The sequence below is a fragment of the Neopelma chrysocephalum genome, unplaced genomic scaffold, assembly GCF_003984885.1.
Source record: "Neopelma chrysocephalum unplaced genomic scaffold, ASM398488v2 Primary Assembly neopelma1_76, whole genome shotgun sequence".
Lineage (NCBI taxonomy): Eukaryota > Metazoa > Chordata > Aves > Passeriformes > Pipridae > Neopelma > Neopelma chrysocephalum.
Genome location: NW_020897737.1, coordinates 10,339,175 through 10,359,513, shown reverse-complemented (window position 1 = coordinate 10,359,513; position 20,339 = coordinate 10,339,175). Strand labels below are relative to the sequence as shown.

Sequence of the window (20,339 nt, the reverse complement as noted above, 5' to 3'; positions counted from 1 at the left end):
TCGGGTATAGAAAATGGAAGAATAAAAATGTGCTAATCATGAAGAGGGCCAGAGTGTATGTAGTGCTCCACTGGCAAATACATCAGAAACGAAAAGAAAAAAAAGTACGTTTTGGTTATTTAGTGACAGCAAGGAGAAGGAGGAAAATATTTACAGGGATAAGGAAGAGGCATTTGTTTAAGAGGAATAAGCTGCACAAAATCTGTAGTTACATTTAAATATAAGGCTACCGGTCTGTGCCCCTATTGTCATTTGCCTATATGTATAAATCAAATAAATTGTCTTTGCATTGCAGGAAAGCAGTCCAAGTGTTATATATGGACTTCCAACTCACTTAGAGAACCAGTGGTACTATTCCACATCCCTGTATTAATCTTCTCGCAGGCAGTACTTGGATAACATCTTGCTGAAAATCCCACGAGAAGTTTGATAGTGGTAAGTAGCAACTAGACCCTGTGGTTCACATCTCTTCAAGTGTTAATCTTACTTCTGTTACTCAGTAAAGTTCCTTATATGATTAAAATGCTGGTTTAGTACATGCCACTGACTGTAAGACCAGTCTTTTCCACCTTGCTGTACAGTGCAAGGAGGAAAACGGAGTAGACCAGCAGGTCAGGAAGGGAAAGCACAGGCAGTGCCAACACACACACCGAGCTGCTGAGACCTTCCACCACCTGCCCCTCTCTCCTCTTAAATAAACAAGAATGGAAAGTGTGTCAGCAACCAGCAGAGCAGCATGCCCTTGGCAAAGTGAGGCAGCCACTCAGTTGCCCTCTGAAGACCTCCTGAAAAACTCTGGACTGAGGAACATGATGGAGAGAATCAGGGAGAAATGGGCAGAGTTGGAGGAAACATTGCTCTGCTTATCAGGCTGACTGTGAAAGTGCTGCAAATTTTTAAAAAAAGGTCCACAGCTGTGCACCTGCTGTTGCTGCTGCCCAGGTATTCAAACCAAGGAAGAGTCCAGCCTGTGGGCTCATGTTCACTTGGAGCTTCCCCCATGGCTGCCCCACACAAGGACACAATGGAGGAGGAGCAGAGGGTGAGTACAGGGCATGTACTCATTCTGCTGCTCTCCATAGGTATCCCCCTAAGATTGGTGGAGAAAGAGCTGCATCTCTAGAAGCTGATTGAGATGCTCAGTGGTTTCTCTCCATTGACTGGAGATGGAGTAGAGGACAACAGCGCTCTGAACCTGGGTGCTGTAATCGCTGGTCTGGACAAAACCAGGTTTGGGGGCAGAGATACCCATATTTGTGTAGACTGTGAGTTACGGATAATTCCTGAAGCCTGTTATTCACAAGTGATATAATGCTACTTAATAAGGTGTTTGCAAGACAGAACACATTGCAAAAGAGAACCATAAGATTGTCCTGGTTTACAGTTGCACACAGTGTTTAGAATGAAATGATGACATTCTCATCACAACTTATTGTGTTATGTAATTTGAACACTGAGTCTGGTTCAATGTGTTCTCACAATTCTCCCTTATCCTGAGGCATGAGAAACATCTTAGTCTGAAGCTCACCAATTTTTGCTGGCCTATTCACCTTGAGTATTAAAATTTTACAGAAAATAATGATAATTAAAATTAGAAAAAAGCAATTTTCACTAAACACACGAGTCTTTCAGTATTTAAAGTTTAAAGCATGAATAATTTAATATTACTCTCACTAAATCTTTCCCACTTAATGAATATCCCATAGCAAGGTCTTCGACAGCTGAGAAACAGCCAAATGAATCAAGAAATTATTCTACCCTCCCATTTTCAAGCAGTGTGATTTTTATTCATTCAGAAAGTAAACAAGGTCAGAGGAGTTCATCATAGTTGTCAACTAACAGTGCAGTATAATAATAATAATAATAAGCCAGATCCTCAACTGATTGTAAGACCGCATAGTCCTTCTGTTCACAGATAAACATCTGGTATTCTATGTGCAAAATGTTATCCTGCTGTCAAAGCAACTATTGCATTAGATAAAACTACAAAATACAATCTTTTTTAACAACTCTTTGATGTGAACAAAGTTTAAATCAGTTCAAGTGCCAGAACACCAAGATTTTGCATCGGTAGCAATAACCAGCTTTTCAAAACAAATTTGTTCAACCAATTTCCTAATATATGGATACTGATTCTTTTTAAACTGTTCATAGATTAGTGAGGAATCAAGAGTGAACTACTGAGGTTTTTTAAGTCAGTGGAAAAACTTCCACTGGCTTTGGTTAAGCCAACTTCTCACCTTTATCTTAATATGTAAAGCTCCCTGCACATTTTTCGTGTGTGTGGAATTGCAGCCTAATTCCAATGAAATAATTAATTTTATGCTTAAGTTTACTCTCACTACAGCTGATAGGACTACATAATTATTTTAAACTAAACAGGTCCTTAATTATATTGCTGGATGAATATTTCTTTAAATAACAAGTGCCATGTAATCACCGTTTAGAAAAACCTAGGAATAAATGGTTTTGAACCTAACTTCCCCAAATACTTACCAAGGCTGAGATTTAGCAAGAAAAAAAAAGAAAAATTGGTTATATTGTTACCTGAAGAGTTAGGTAATCAGCTAAAATCTGGAGAGGGTGGTGTAAATCGGACAGTCCATTGATTATTGGGATCGTGGATTCTTTTGCCATTAGGTCCAGATCATTATGCTTATAAACTCGAGCCAAGATTGCATTTGTCATCCTGGACAGCACCCTGGAGATAGCAGAAAATACTCAAACATAATAAATATAGCCCCGTTGCACTCTTCAGCATGCAACACATGAATATTAATGAAAATGGTAATGAATCAATATTTTTCAGCTATCTGAATAATTTATCATGCCTGCAGAACAGACTCAAATGTAGTCATTTAACAAGCTGCTAAAAAGTAAGCAGTTTCACTTATTAACAGACTATAGTAAGTAAATGAAAACTGCTGCTGTATTTTATGGGTTTTTTCTCTTTGGAGTTTGATTGTAGATGTAACATCAATACATGTTGAGCTATCTGAACTAAGATAAGAGATTGTGTGAACTGTAACTTTTGAAGAATTTGATAACTTCAGAAGAGATAAGGTGTAAGATTTCTGCAGTCTTTTAGCAAAAAGCAAATGCAGGACTGACTGAATATTACAGACCATGCATGATAGTCTGACCTTTTTGAGGATTAGAATACAGATCTGTTACAGATTGCCACACTTATTTACTGATTTTAATTAATACAGAAACAGCAGGCCAACAACACCAGCCTTTTCTTTCTCCTACCTGCAGACCTTTGTATTGACACACATGGTATCAACATTAATATAATGTCCAAATTTGAAACTCAGTATAAGGACAGGAGCAGGCTATGCCCTTAACCTCATTTGCCAAAGTGTGAAAGACAGAGATTAGCATAGTGGATTAGCATAGTATACTCTGAATTCTTTAGATAAATTAAATATGGATTGGAGCTCTTCATTTCCCTGCATTTCTGTGTTTTAATCAGGCCCTGAAGCCTGACTTTGAAGTAGCATTTTTTGTGTTTTTGTGTTATCTATGATATGACATTAAAACAAAATATAGAAGAGACTGAATTAGAAGAGCATGAAAAAAATCCTTGCAGTATCTGTCTTCCTGATTAGCCATGAAGAATTCTTGTATCTCTGCATGTGGATATATGGCTGTTAATGCTGTGATCAGTGAGGTTTCCTGAAGAAGTCAGTAACAAACATTTTCTATTGACCTCAGATATTCCTCACACAATCAAAACTCATAACATGTTACAAGATTGTCTGTAGAGCTCTCTCTGAAGAAAAGGCTGCCAATAGCAGTTAAAGTGAAAAGGAAAGTCAAAACTGAGCAAAGTATTTATTGATTACAGTGCACTGGAACAGTTGCTGTTTGTGCCATTATTTCTTCTTAGCTCACTGGTTCCCTTCTCTGTGCAAAACCTGTTCTGTTCTGAACAAGTCATCAGAGATGGGATGCATGGTTCCTTCTCACATGTGTCCACCCTAAACAAGAGAGCCAGTTCCATCAGCCAAGGAAAAGAGGCAATCACATTGGGAAATTGCCTATTTTCCTTAGACTTTTTTTTTTTTTTTTTAGGCTGTCAGGACAGCTGATTCCTATTTGACACAATTGATAAAGAATTTAAAGATGGTTCCTTTGCAAGGTATGCCATTAGAAGAAATTCAGTCATAATCACCAAATAGTGTAAACTGCTAGATTTTCACCCTTAATCTGTTAAAAGTAGATACTAGACCTGTTACACACTTACCAGGAAGATATCAAACAGTCCTTCTGCCAGCATTTCTAGATGTCACATCTTATAGTAGGAAACCCAGGTGGAAACTGGGTTTATTCTTTGTGAAATCAAAACAAAATTAAACTCAGGGAAAAAAAAAAAAAACAACAACAAAAAAAAACCCCAAAACAAATAGACTTCATCTGGAGGTCTCTGATTACAGGAGAATGATGAAGCTTCTGTAATCAAATTAATTTAAAGCAAATCATGCAAGGCTGGAATTGCACACAGAAAAGGACCAGAATAGATAAGAGTCTTTAGTAAAGAGGAAGTTTTGGAAGGTGAGAGGGAGTAAGCACAGACTCAGTAGGTGTCTTTACATTTATGGTTCTTATTTTATCTTAACTAGAGGGTCTTTCTCTCTTTTCATTCTTTTTGCAAGACTGTGAGATTAATGAACTTCAAAATCCTAGAGCCTGGAAATATATTGTATTGGAATATTGACTGTGTTGGAATGCTGCATGTCTCTCTTTTCCAAGTAACTTTTATTTCTACAGATAAAAATTAGATTTTTTTTTTCTTAAGTGTATCCTCTGAGGAATCCAAAATTAAACAAAAAGTATGCCTTTTTGGTTTGGCAGATCTTTGAAGTTGAAAATGAGGCATTTACATATATTTTGCGTAGAATACTGCTATTTAAGACAGTTTTGCTTTTATTTTGAAAATGTATATCCATTTAAAAGGTTTAAAATTCTGACTACTTCACTGTCACTCATAGTCTTACAGAGGCATAGGGTAGATGTGCTTTCAGCAAGCAGTGAGAAGTAAACCTATTCCCCATAAATGCAGAGATTCATCCCCTAATAATTCCAGTGGACTGCTAAAATCATTCTATGAGTTCTTCAGTGCTGTCACTGAACCTGATGGCCCCTGGGCTTTGTTGGTGCACAGTGGAACTGCTTTACAGTGGCAGATACAGATACAATACTTATATTTCATTTCATGTAATATATCAGACATGCTAAACAGCTCTGAAAGGCTGAGAGCTCCTTAATGGGTGGTAACTTTTTGCTACTGTGTCAGCATAAATGTAAATGTCTTGTGAAACATGGAACAACTGATTTATGAGCAGGTAATAAGTCTTAAAATATGTTCACAGCAGCAGTGCTTTCAACCCCTACCTGCAGCAACTCTAATAAAAACTGTGACTTTTACAGACCTGTGCTCCTTTTGCTTTAAGTCTCAATCTCAAGTACTTCTAAGGCTTTCAGAGCCCTAGACACATGGCTGTAAATATTTGAAATGCCCTCTGGGTCTACTACAGGCATTCTTTTTTTTCATTCTTACATTAACTGAATGAGGTTGGGATGTTATCTTTCATTCTCAAGAAATGCCAGGGAATTAACACTCAGGTTGTTCTTTTGGGTAAACTGCTCAGCCTTGATTATGCAAAGTCAATAATACTCTTGCTAATGAGAGCAGGAATGAAGCAGAGCGCACAGGAATGAAGTAGGACTCTGTAAGGACTTGGGAAAGCCCCCAATCTGCTGTAGCAGGGCAGTGCTGTGACTCAGCAGAGGAGCAAAATACCCAGGTCAGAATCATAAATAGGGATTTATTTCTGGAAGAGCAAGCAGTGACAAAGAAAAGGGGGCTGAAGGCTTGCATGGGAAATGAGTATTGTGGGAACTTTCTCCACAGAATGGGGGCACCTTCAGAATGGTTGAAAGATTTGCTTGCTTCTATTTACTGCCTTATTTCTCGTAGCTTACTGTCTGGCTTTTTCCCTTTTGCTTGTGCAAAAAAAGGTCATTCAGGAGACTGTGAATGAAAGATTTTGTGTGCCTTTATTATCTCATTTGTGAAGAAGAATTGAAAACTGACCTCTACAGTGTTTGTGTATCAGAATTGTCCTGCTTAAACTTTCTTTTGAAGGAATGTATTTGAATCCTGTGGCAGTGTATGAGCTCTTCTGAACTGGACACAGTGGCCTAATGTACCTCAGACTTGACTGTTAAGCATCAGAAAAATCTGTTCCCTTTGCAGGCCCACAAATTTACACAATTTTTGGATCTTTTAAACTTGTACTTACTAAAACCAGGCTTTTATTGAAACATCTGGACACTATCGATATTGACTTGTTGGAGCAAGCCCAGAGGAGGCTACCAAGATGATTAGAAGGATGGAGCACCTCTCCCATGAGGAAAGGTTGAGAGGACTGGGATTGTTGAGCCTGGAGAAGGGAAGGCTTTGGGATGACCTAATTGTGGCCTTTCAGTACATGAAGGGAGCCCACAGGAAAGATGGAGAGAGACTATTTACATGAGCGTGTAGTGACAGGACAAGGAGGAATGGATCCAAACTAAAAGAGTAGGTTTAGATTTTACATTAGGAAAAAATTATTTATTGTGAGGGAAGTGAGGCACTGGCACAGATTGCTCAGAGAAGTTGTGGGTGCCCCATCCTCGGAAGTGTTCAAGGCCAGGTTGGATGGAGCTCTGAGCAACCTGGTTTAGCTGAAGGTGACCCTGTCCATGGCAGGGGCTTTGGAAGTAGATGATCATTAAGGTCCCTACCAACCCAAACCATTCTGTGATTCTATCATTGCAGCTTACTTTGATACTGGCAGTTATGTGTATAGCAGGGAGTGAGAGTTAAGTACTTCCAAGCCTCAAGGGACTGAAATTTTTAATTTCTACTAAAAACACCCATATATCTTCAACTTCAGTACTTAAAAACAAGAAAGGAAAATTTAACATGTTTAAATGTTTGATTTTTTTCTCAAATTTTCCTTGGATTTCATCACAGAGAACAGCAACATAGTTCTCAAACAATCTCTCCCACTGACTGAAAACTGTGGTATTTAGCAAAGGCAATGGAACTCAGCTGCCTGATTGCATATTTTGAATTAAGCCTGATGAGCTTGACACTGCATATCTTTCACCAGAATTAAAGGGACTGTTCAGACACTACTAACCTTCCAACAGCTGAGCCCGACTGAATCGACCTCAGTTTGCAAAAGGGCTGCCTAGAAAGCAGGACAATGCTGAGGTTGGATGAGTCTTTAATATATGGAGTGCTATGATAAACAGCAGAGGCACCTGTAAAACACAACCTCATGTTTTGTTTGCTTTCTGCAAATTCGGAGGCAATCCACTGGAGAAACACCCTGAGCTCAGTTCTTCCCTGCTACAGCAAAGGAGATAGGCTGCTACCCCATCCCTGTATGCTTGTGGGACTGGGCATGATTAAGATCTTCCAAGGAAGTCAGTAAGACAACGAAGCCATAACCCAGCCTCCACAGCAGTCCTGATGGTGGGTACAATTGTGGAGGAGGGCACATGAAATCAGAAACTAGCTGCAAAGTGTTGTTCAAGTTTGATGCTGCTGATACAGGGGGATCAGAATGGCCTTCATTTCCACCCTGTCACTGCAGGTAGGCTATAATGGCAGGCTAAGGCTCACCAGCAGCTGGCCTAACTAACATAAATAACGTCTTTTCTCTTCAGTTTTACTCCATGAGCAGCAGAACCAGAAGGTTTGAGTATATGTGCTGTCAGCACTGGAGTTTTACTACTGAGGTTCATAAAATGTTTCTATTTTTAAATGCAACCCTGATTAAAACTCTCTAGGCCAAAATATTTCTCATTGTGACAATGGACAATTAGAGTGGATGGAATAATAGCGTACTGAACTGTAGATTCTCTGAGCTGAGCTGTAAATATTTAAGAAATTTGGACTACCTTCTGACATTTTCCATAAAGAAAACATGAGCTTCCAAAATTCTGTAAGACAGGTTTCAGCCCAATTACCAAATATATAGTGATCAATCAAACAGCATTTTACCAACCTCACTGTATCTGTGAGACTCTCGTTAGTGCCCAAATGTATGTCTTGTGTTGTAAGGAAGGAAGGATGTCCTCCAAGGAGAGCAAATCCTACAGTGAGGACAAATAAAAAAAAAAGAGAAATTTAGCACCAGCACCTCATATTTGCAGCCCAGACACAATATCTTCTTCATGTAAGATATATTTACAGTAATAAAAGTAAAGCTCAGCAGGACATCCAAATGTTTCAAACACCTAATAATATATATGCTAAAATAATTAGCATCTGACACATGAGATACAAATAAATGTACTTTGGAATAAAACCACTCAAACATGATATCTTGCTGAAATCCTTAGGAACAGTCATTCAAGCTCCAAGGCCAAAAGCATTACTGTGGCTCCCTGTTATGAGCCAGGTAATCCGTTCATCATGCTGCATTTCAAGGGACTTGGCATTCTAGAAGGGCCATTTGAGTCACTAGATGTAACTTCACATCCTTGTACATATCTAGATTTTCTTTCATGTATGGCCACTCAGACAGAAAACCCTAAAACTCCTCATACACTGTAATAAACTTGACTTTGGTCACAAATGACCAAATTCCTTAAAAATAGTAATGCAACAGAGAGAAAAGGAAATATCTCAGACACAGCCATCATCCCTCTACCCTGCAATAGTTAGGAACTTACAAGGTAATTCAAGGAACTGGATGGATTAGGTCCAAAGAATAAAATCCACTCCTGAACAGCAAAGAAGATAGGTTTAAATCTAAGGCCTCCTTCTACTTAATCTCAGTGTAAAGTCCATCATGGCCACATATTGGCTTGAGGGGGTCTGTTTTGTGAACTGTCACAGATGGCTTATCATAAATATTGCACAGGACACAGCATCCTACAGCTGGGGACATACAAAGCGTAGTATTTGAACTGGGCTCTAGGTAGCCCTGTAAGGCATTTTCTATGTGCTGGGGAAGATTTTCCACATAAGAACAACTCCCTTCTAGGACAGAAATTGTCAGGGAGATCTTGCTCTGTTGCTACTATTCATGACAGAGGAAATTTGCAGAGAACCAGAGACCAACCTTGTCAAGAGAATGCTGTGGGGAAAAAAAATTGAAGAAAAAAAGGTAAAAAGCTGCTCGGGCTGGTTGTAGCCGTTAGATGGCACTGCAGACATCTTCAGCACTGCAGCTTTAGCACGGTGGGTGTACAGGCCTGTCAAAGATTAAAATCTTGATTCCACAGCTACTCTTCAAAAAAAGGATTAAATCAGGACTGAACATTGAGCCCTTTCACAGATAAAACCGACTAGCTACAGGCTGCAGGTCTGGGCCCCTCAAGTGGGCTCCTAACACAGAGTAACCCTTATTAACTTCCACCTCATGGAGGCAGTGAGGTTGAGGTGAGGTCTTCCATTCCATCAGTTCAGCCAGTCTCTAGAGTTTAAAATGCAATAGATTAAAATAATATTGGCAAATCATTGCCTTTATACTGCCTCAATTTCCTTAGAGGACCAATTAAAAATAATGATGCTCCAGATCCCACCTGAAGGGCAAATTTCTGCTCCATCCATCCAGTACATACTTGTTTTGTTGAATGGACCCATTTTTGCTTTCCTGTTGTTGTCATTAAAAATTGTACTAAATCTCAAAAAGACTGCAGTCAGACACAGCAAACTTTTAAGAATGAAACATCATTTATTCTATTACTTTTTGCTGTTAGAAAAGGACTATTTACAGGTTTGTTTGTTGCTTTAACCTCCTCTCTGCAGCTCAGACATGAACACTGTATTTATGGGAATGTGTATGCAAACTGTTGCCTAGACATTGCATCCTATCTGTTCAATGCAAGTTTTAAGTCAAGACCTCAAGGATGAAATGTTATTTGCAGTAACTCTTCCTTCCCAAGTTCTTTTTTGAAGGCATATACAACTATGTTAGTGATTTATCCCTGCAAGTTCCACAAAAGACAACAGCTCTGCATTTTAGGCTTAAAATGCACACACTTTGGTAGATTATTCACAGTCCAGGCAGGCTCCCATGGACGTGTTCTGCTTTCTATAAATGTTGCCCAGGTTAAAAAATAGGAATCTGGCCATTTATTCAGAATTGCCAGACGTCAGGCAGTGCAGTCGGAGCTGCCACCTGGAGAACATAGCAGACTCCTCATGTGCTGGGCTTTCTGCTCATGAACTGGCCATCTGTGCAGGGCCTGGGAACATATTTCCATCCAAAACTTTCCGTCTGGAAAAACAGGAATTCTGTGCTCTAGCTTTGTATATAGTTGCAGAGACAGAATCTTTGCTTCAGATTCTTTCATCCAGACTACTAGTAGAAAGAAAATAATGATGACTTTTGAAAATAGGCAGACAACAATTCAGCAAATAAGCACACATGAGTGCTGTGTTAAACTGGGAAATCTAATCCTCTTTGTTTTCACAGCCTGGTCATAATCAAATCCACATGCTAAATGTTTATATGAATCATGGTATCTTCAACAAACTACTATATGTTCAAATTGAAGATTCAGAATAGATTATCATCTCATGTCCATCCTTCTCACTACTGTTAGTTTTCAAAATACACAGTTTTATGCCTTGTGCTGTGATACATTGACCCCACTTATGCAGACTCCTTCATGTAGAACATGAGTGCTGGTGGTTGTACACACCTGGGTGAAACTTCCATCCCAGTCTGTCCCTGCTACGTGGAGTAAGGGGGCCAAAATGAATCCTACAGTTCACATGTTGGATACACAACTGTGGGACTGCCTTGCTGTTACCTGGAGATGTACACAGTCATCTTCTCAAACTCAAAGGAAGGATCTTTTTTAATATTTCAAGATATATGGATTTGCATATATTAATTCCCTCACTGCCTGCCAGGACTTATGAAATAGAAAGTATTTTTCAGTTTAGACTGATAGCAGGCATCAATTACAGAATATTCCTAAAGCAGAAGCCTAAAAACTGATGGATAGTTTTTAAAAGGTTTTTAAAGCTACCCCTCCAAGTGGAGAGTAAGCTAAAAGAGTGTGCTTGGCCCCTTTGTAACACGACCAAGCTAAATAATAGTTGGACATTCCAACAGAAAACAGACTTTACATTCCTGCCATGTAGTACCATCCCTGCTACGTTAGTACATATGAAATGATACAATTATTTCTGTGACTGTGTGTAGTAATCTTCAGGCATGGACATCATGTTCCTCTCACCCCACTGTGTAAGAGGAGTGAGTTGGGAGTAATTCCATTAAAGCCAGTGGCAGTGAACCTCTGTATATTCCAGTGCACAACAAGAGAAGGCTTTCCTGCCTATATTGTTTCCTCTCCATTTCTACCCTGTGACATATTGTCTGCATTCAGCATCTGTGAAATGGTTGGATTTATTTATGACTTATTCACTAAAACATAACTGTAGTTGTATATTTTAAAAGCAACAGTGACAATCAGAATATTTTACACCAAGGTTATAACAAAAACAGGGCAGTCACCTTTATGCCATGCCTGAGGATGTTTATTTTACAAGTAATATATGAGCATGTGGAATATTTCTGTTTTCAAAAAGATTTTGTGCAGAATGAGTATGGGATTCTGACTGTGAAGAGGCAACATTTTCCGGTACAATAGTAGAGATGTCACATTTTCCAATATAGTAGCCAGTGATAGCAATAAATCTAGTAGGCTCCACAAAACTGGATTTACTTTGCCAGTATTCTATAGAAGGTACTTGTAGTTCTGAGTTAAACTTACAACATCACTACTAGTCTTAGAATTGGTAAAATAATATGAGTTTCAGAAATACACTTTAGGACAAGATTAAAGAGGTCATGCATTATACCCCGAGGAACTGTACATTATTCAGTACAGTTGCAATGTCATCAGAATGCAACAGTTCAGAGGCATAGGATGGTGGAAAAACCACAAATGTCAACTGCTCTCTTACAGTTAATGTTCTGATAATGTTTGATCAATCTTGATGACTGGGAGAAATGCTCAAAGACTGCAGGAAAACAACTGTCACCCCTAAGTTAAAGAAAGGCAAGAAGGAGAATCCAGATAATACAGGCCATCCAGCCTCACCTCAATCCATGGGAAAATGACAGAGCAACTAATCCTGGACACCATTTCTAGGTAGATTAAGAACAAGAAAATCATCAGTAGTCAGCATGGCTTCACAAAGAGGGAGTCGTGCTTGACTGACTTAATAAACTTCTATGATTCTATGACTGGCCTGGTAGATGAGGGGAGTGCAGTGGGTGTTGTCAGCCTGGACTTCATCATGTCCCTTGACAGTGTCTCTCTCATAAGATCCTAGACAAAGTACTGCCAGCAGGTGGATCTTTCCTCTTTATTCAGCACTGGTGAGGCCAAACCTGGAGTGCTTGGCTTGGGGCTCTTCAGTATGAGAAACATGGACATACCGGAGAGAATCATTCTGTGAATTTGTATATTATTTTTAAAAAATGATGTTCTTTATAGGCATAGGGACAGCAGGAGTTCAGAAAAAAACTTCCATGGTGTTAATATGTCACAACAATCTCCTAGACCCTGCACAGAGGAGATTTTGTAATCAGTGATTTCCAAGTCTCTATTTCTTTATAATGAAACTCACTGATTTTCATTTGGCTGATCCTGAGAGTTACAAAGTTTGTTTACATTAATCTCATCACTAGAACCATGTCCCACAAATGACCTCCTTCAAGATATTGAAGGTATAACTCATGGGAAGTGCTATTTGAGACAACTCAATAATTTTATAAATAAACACTCCAATCCAATTCAATGTCCACTTTCACAGGACATTAGAAAATTGGTTTTAAATTAGCTTATTTAGCTAAAAGGAACACATGTGGCCCCACATTTGTTTTGAGTTAGAAATTCCAAGGGAGAAGTCATTTATGTTAAAAAAGCAGCTGAAATGTGTAGAGTTTTCATAGACAGAGTCTGCCTTTGAAAGAAAGTCTTAGGCTTAAGGGACTTAAGACCAATTAACCGAAGGTGTGAAGTTAATGCACAGAAGTTAAACTGCATTAAACTCCCTTGTGGAAGCTCTTACTCAGAAATAAATTGGTTTTATTTCACTGGAGCTTAATCCCTCTTGGATGAATTTATGTGCATTAACTCCCATACTTAAGTTAATTCATTTGAACTTTCCTGAGCTTCCCCCTTCCATAAGCCTTCAAAAGCCAAGGACTAAGTAGCACTTCCCTTGGAACACAGAAGAATGAAGGATAAACAGATTCAGAGAATTCATTACCTGCCCATGTACCGTTAAGGCAGGCAACTAGAAACTGGACTAAAAACTCAGGAATTAAAAGGTGAGTGGTCTTCACAGAGAATGAATGCACATTCATAAGTCCTGATTATCTGGAGAAAACAGAAAGCAACAACAAGTCTACTTAAAAAGCATGATCAACAGGCAAGTTGCTGTGGCAGAGAATACAAAGGCAAATTCAGAAGTGCTTGCAGTTACCATGTCTGCTTCTTCCTTCCATTATTTTTACCTTTGCCTTTACATCTTGCAAAGAAATGTGAATGCTCAATGGGTTTCCTGTCCCTTCACTAGGGAGAAGTCAGCCTAAGGGATGCTGGGTCTGCTTGAATGTGAGAATCTTCCTTGACGTATCACCAATTTATAGTTATTGCTTGCTAACATGTAAGTACATGAATGATTTATTTCAGCAGTTCCATTGATTTCAGAACAACTACCATATAAATAAAGACATCATATGTATGTGTTTCAGTGTTTCCAGAACTGTATCCTAAAAGAATAATATTCCAGTGCTTGATCTTATTAGGCTAATACCCTGGAGTCTCCATGAAGTTATCTCCCCCTATAGGTAATCATATTAAATTTTTCCCCTAATTTATGTCAAGGCATTACTGTGATTCCCAGCCTAAACACATGCTTTGAAATGTGACAATGGTAATGCATAATACATTAGAAAAATATTTATTAGAGCTTGCACAGAATTAAATTTGTGATGCTTACTGAAACAGATGTTAGGAAATGTGCATCTTGCTAGTACAACTAGGAGCTTGCACCAGAAGTGCTTCCTTCTGCCTGTTACTTTATTTCCTATCTGTTGTGTTTTGGAATAATTTGGCAAATTTTCAGTGACCAAAACAATGTGCTTGTGACCTTAATATGTGAAGTGAAAGACAATGAGATACCATCATTTAGGTTTCTCCTGAGTAGAAATTACTAAATACAAAATTATGCAGTGTTTTTCAGTACATACTCACTGCATACAGATTCATACAAAATCCAGCTGTGCTATTGCTCAGACCTACCTGTTTCTGCAGATAATCTTGTTCTTGTGCTTCTCTTCTCAAAAATCATAGCCAAGGATTTTCCTTGCATCAAAGGCAAATACTGAAACATGAAAATTGAAGGCGTTTCAATTTTATAGTCATTATACACTTAAAGTATGAAATACTTATTCTTTCACATTTTAATTCAGCATTAGAAAAGTTGCACAGGTTGTTTTTTCAACCATAGCTTTGTTCTCCCGCCCTTCAGTAAGTTTATTAGCAGTGGAAAAGTTAAAGAGAAAGAAGTAATTCTAGGGGCAAAATCAACTACATTTTGGCACTCAATTCAAGCTAGCATTAAGAAAAACTCAGATACTAATTTAATCCCATGCAGGGAAATGTCTTCCATTTCCTACCTTTAGTGCTGCATGTGCACCATGTGTGGATGGATGGGGTTAGCTGACAACAGGGAGTTGGCTGCACAAAGCTGTTTAACCTTTCCACAGATGAAGTCCTCTGAAGTATTTAAAGAATATCTCTGAACACTTTACAGGAAAGCTCTTTGATTTGTAGACATGATTTACAGTATTTAAGAGCTCAGGAGATTTTGTCTAGGACAAGACAGTTGAATGGCTCATTCCCAATGCTCTTCAGAGCAATATTTATTTCAACATCTGAGTGACCTAAATGACAGTTAAAGCATTTTACCTCTCCTTTGTACTTTATCCTTTGTTTCAAATCTGAGGCCATCCACAGCAAATACTTCAGCTCATCTCCTGTGTAGTTCTGTAGAGTAAGGAGGTCCTGACCTTTCAGATGAACATTCATTTGAGCTGGTGGCCCATACCTGTGTCAAAAGGGAAAAAATATATGCTTTTTGTCATCGATGCAAAGTTGCACTCATGCTAAAGCCAGTGAGCAAGCACCTGAAGTCTCTCCCACCCCTCTCATTTGACCCAGCTTGATCAGCTTGATGAAATGTGTTAATTAGTTAAAATAACTCCTACCGTCAGACAGACACAAAACGTGCCACTACGCACTGTATCAATCACCACTGTAACAGTGATTCAAATTGTATTATAAACTGTACATTAGATATAGTTTCTTTCATCTTCTGAGATGCATATGGCAACTGCATGCTAATCAGAACTTGGTGAAACAACTTATGTGTGGACCACAAAGCTGCCCTTTTGGGGGACAGAATAACAGAAATGGATCTTGGTGCATCTCCTCCCTCCTTTGTGCTTTGTGGATGAGCAGACACCTGCCACAGTCCATCCTCACTGTCACAAATGGTGGCATTTCCATATAAATGTGTATGAAATCTGTCGATTACACTGGGGAAGAGGGTAAAATCCCCAACAAAATAGCCATGTGATCTAGTCCTTCTTGTAGCACACAAGAGATGTTCCGGGCATGTGCAGTGTGTTTATTCTGTGTATTCTGGTCTCCAGCCAGGTTGACGACTTCTGAATCACATGAAATTGGACACTGATGATCACCCAGAGAAGTTACATGATCAAATTTCCTCTAGCTTAGATGAGGCATCTTAATGAAAGTCACATCCAAGCCCATGTTTCCACAGGCCTTATTAAGATTAATAGGGCAGCGTGGCAGCTTAGCCCTTTCTCTGGGATTGTACTTACAGCCTCCTTAACACTATACAGCCTGCACTGAACTCTTGGTTTGGATCGGTGTGAGCTAAACATGTCTTTTTAATTAAAGGCAGCGTTTTTAGGCTGATTTAATGGAATGGAGATCAAAACAATGCAAACAAGTGGATTGAGTACAGCTACTACTTTTGTGTTACAAGTAGGTTTCCCCATAGCTCGCCACTGAGATTGGGCTTAGTTACAGCACCTGCCAGTTGCCAAGCCCTGGAGTCCACAGCTAGGAAAATTGAGGGGGAAAAAGATTTCTGTTCATTCTTCTGTTAATTACAATGAATAATATTCTTGGAAGCGGATAGGCCTGTTATGATCTCTAAAGATTTTGCGTCCATATATTAGTTAAATCTGGGGGAGAAGTTTTTCGGCAGAATTTTGTGGCATAGACTCCAACTGAAACTGGAGGAAGAGAGCAGCTCTTCAGGGAATGGTACCATGCATTATTGCTCTCTGACGTCACAGTAAAAGCTGCATGAATTTTCAAATAAAGCAGCAGAATTCCTTCTTAAACTGGAGATATCTAAATGCTGTGTGTTTTCCTTCTGGATACCTTAAAAGTACATTAGATACACATTATACTACTGCCATTATTAAGAGGTTTTTTCACAGTGAAAAGAAATACATGTAAAAGCAGAAACATGGAGAATATATGAAGTATCCCATGCATGTGGTCTGTAGATAAATATTGCTGGAATTCAGTATATGCTGTTATATATCAGGGCAATGTGCTCCAGACATTATACAGACTTTCAGAGGATCCACCACTAAGCTGAGCAGAAAACACTACGAAGATTCGCATCAATGTGCAGCATCAGAATTTGGTCTCGGCACAGGTCCCCAAACTGCAGGAAGGCTGGACTTTTCTGTAATACCATGCAGATAAACAAGTGGATTTCTTTTTTCCTAAGTTTAGAATAATGTTGCCTTTGTATTTTTCAAGAGTGTCTCTGAAAATTGATTCTGAAGAGAAATACAATGTAAAGTCTATGTGTGACTTAAGTAATAAATATTTGTGGCAGTGCCATTTAAAATAATGTACATTTCCAAGACAGAAAGACCTCTCTACATAGTATTACAAAAATTGGGAAAATAAAGTTACATATTTGCTATAAGTGTTATCTTTCTGTCCTCATGCTTGCTCCCAGTCTGAGACAAACAACTTATAATCAGTTAGGAAGCATGCGGATGCCCCATTTTTTTTTTTTTTTAATTTGAAGTGGGTTTTACAGATCCAGTAAAATGATATCCTGTACTTCAATGTTCAAAAGCTGCAGAATAGAATATACCTCACTTTATAAGAAAGGACAGGGATTCTTGGGTCAGGTAGTTTCCACCATACTATGAAAAACAGCCCACCAAGATAAGCCACTGAAATCCAGTCTAGAAGACCAAGGCTTTTAGCTGATATTCAAGTAATTGGCTCTAAATTCATTGTGTATATTCTGAAGGAAATCAGTTCTATAATTGTGACTTTATTACTATTATTTTTCAGAACAGGGATTTGTTGTTCTATCCAGTTTGGGGGAACAAAAATAGACTTGTCCTCTTCTGAAATCTGTGTGATTGCTTACTGCTTGGTCACCCTACTCTCCTTTGCTGCATTGTTTCCAGAGCAGCTTTGGTGTTGCTGCTTGTATTTCTAATTGCAACCTATGATTCCTTCCAGTGACTTACATATTGTCTGATCTCAACCCACCAAGCAAGAATTTCTGTTCATTGGTCTTGTTTCACCACTTGGCATGATTGAGAAATATTCACCACTAATTTCTGGGCTAGTAGATAGTGAAGCACTAAAACTGGTTACCCAGAGGGGAAATACCATCCTTGAGGATTTTCAAGATGTGGCTAAGCAAAGATATAGCTGATCTCATATGCTGTTTGACAGGCTATTAGCAGAAAGTTGGACTAGAGTTCTGCTCCTGCTGTATATGTTCCCATGATGATTCTGTTTTATTGCCATGACCTTCAAGAAATGTGTTCTCCTCCCTGTTTCCTATATCCTCTGAGAGAGAGGCAGAAGTGGACAAATAAATTCCAGAGAAGAAGCATGAGACAACATACCAAAGTTAAAATGTAACAGGCAAATTGCAAGGTCAAGCAGTTTTGGTTTCTTGCTTTCTGAGAAGGGACAAGAGTAACTTTGGCCTCTTAGCACAGACTGATAGATACAAGGTTATCCTGCAGTATCAACCATAATGTGCTTAGCTAGTAATGCTCACAGCCAGTGGTGATAGCTTATGCCAACATTACATTATGTTAAAAAACCCTAAAAACACCAAACAATATTATGTGGGGAACATAACAAATTATATTACTTCCTTGGAAAACCAGCTTCACTGCAGTTGTTCTCCAAATTTGCTTTTCTATCATCTCTGCTAACCAGAGAAAGTTCCCACCCATTGCCAGCAGTGAAAATCCATAATTCATAAAAAAGATTATCACCCAGGCTTCAGGACCACTTTAAAATTGGAGCAAACAAATAACATGACTTGGAAAGCATTTGTTTTTCATCTAATGCAATGGAGAAAGGCTGAATAAAAATTACTTATTGCATAGTAGGATTCCTGGGAATATGAAACTCCTGTACATTGTTTTCTAGCGTTAATCACTTGTTACATAACCTGTTAATGTTATCCTTATTGACTCTGACCTAAAACCAGAGGAAGATGTGGAATTAAGTTTCAAGTCTAAAATTTTAACCTGATTCTGGAGATGTGATAAGCATAAGAAGTAGCTTGCTGAAACACAGTCAAAAAGGTACTTTTCTGAAGACACAGGGGACAGGCACAGCTCTGTGGTTGAGGAAAGAATCCAAGGGCAGGTCACAGAGGTAGGTCTACCTGCTTAACTGTGAACCTTGTATCACATCATGTTTTTCCTGCTTGCCTCCAGTGTATACAGGGACAAAAATATACCAAGGCAGAGATTCAGCTTGCAGCTTCAGTGAGAGAATTTTCCCCCATACTGTCCATGATAATTGTCTAAATGAAGAATTTCCAGTTATTTATTCACATACTTATTGGTTACAGTACCTACAGTGTACACTGACCTCATGAAGAAACATTCCTTCCTGAACTTGCTGCTTCATTCCACAGAAAGTATTCATAGTATTCCACAAACATTAAAAGGGATAATTCTTCAGTCTCCCAAAGTCACAGAGCTTGCTGTCTTGAGGGGCAAAAAGGTACTAAAAACGCAGGGCAAAAAATGCAACACCTTTCTCTGAAACACTCGCTCCTTTACAGGATTCAGCTGGTTTTGTCTCCAGGTTTCTAACCAAATGTCACAGAACACCAGATAAAATCAAAGGATAAGCTTACCGAAACTGTCGCAGCAGCTGCTTCCTGGTCCCTGTTAGTTTTGCAATGCTGACAAAGCTCCTCACATTAAACAGCATCTTCCGTTTGTATCAAGACTTACTCCAACTCCCACAAAGTTGGGAGAAAGAAAGGAGTATGAAGCAGAGGGCGAGCTGTGCTGTTGTGCAAATGAGGGAAAGCCAAGAGCCAAGGTCTTTGCTTCAGCTTTCCCGGCCAGGGTTGGGCTGACCCTGAAACTCTTCCTTGGTCAAACCGTACAGATACAGAGATTTCTCACAGAGCCCATTGCACCACTTGCAGTTTGTGCTCTTCTGCCCATCATATCACACTTGTGTCAACACCATTTCATAGCTATTTTGTATTTGTTAAATATTTGTACAGGAGCACATGCTAGTAGAAAAATGCAAAAGAAGGCTTGTAGGATGCAGCATTAGCAGGGCAGCTCCCTTAGGGATGCAACTGTGCCCGTGGGGGCTCCTTATCTCTAGCACAGCCCAGGCAGGGACTGATGGCCCTGCACTGAGCCAAAAGGAGAGTTCTGGACCCCAGGATGTGGAGCTGGGCAGGGCATAAAGGCTTATTTGTGCCCTCAGGGCCCTGACAAGAATGAAGAACAGCTACATTAAAAAATGTACGTTTTCCTGGTTTTTTTTTCAACAAAGTTTTCAACTGTGCTATGGTAGAGTTAAACAGCCCTCAGTGGGGCCCAGAAACTGAAATATTGTAGCCTGCTTACCTCCTTATGCTAAACTGCTTGCTATATAATCTGAAGTTGGTCAATTGCTAAATACTGAAGTGATTTCATTTAAATTTCTACCTTCAAATATAATTGTCAGACAAGACTTTATGCCACCTGCACTGTAGGTGGTTTTGAAATATGACCATTACTTTCTCATTTCCTCATTACTTTCTCATTTCCTCCTCTGTGTAAGGAGAGGCGTACCAGCGTAAATCAAGGTGATGGTGTATCTGTCAGAGAGAGTGATATGTTGAAATTGCAATGTGAAGAACATATAATTAAAACACACAGAAAAAAGGTTTGACTTCCCCA

The 20,339-nt window shown here is 39.1% G+C and overlaps 1 protein-coding gene across 1 annotated transcript in view; it reads right to left on the bottom strand.

The window, feature by feature from the left end:
• OTC (ornithine carbamoyltransferase) overlaps positions 1 to 19,414 on the bottom strand; it is a 28,302-nt gene extending 8,888 nt beyond the window's left edge. Inside the window, exons 1-5 of the mRNA XM_027688864.1 lie at positions 19,289 to 19,414; positions 15,010 to 15,148; positions 14,341 to 14,422; positions 8,067 to 8,154; positions 2,548 to 2,701 (exon numbers count right to left, since the gene is read on the bottom strand). Of these exons, the coding sequence (XP_027544665.1) occupies positions 2,548 to 2,701; positions 8,067 to 8,154; positions 14,341 to 14,422; positions 15,010 to 15,148; positions 19,289 to 19,365 (540 nt within the window). The 5' untranslated portion in view covers positions 19,366 to 19,414. The remainder of the gene's footprint in view (positions 1 to 2,547; positions 2,702 to 8,066; positions 8,155 to 14,340; positions 14,423 to 15,009; positions 15,149 to 19,288) is intronic.
• Positions 19,415 to 20,339: the final 925 nt, after the last annotated feature.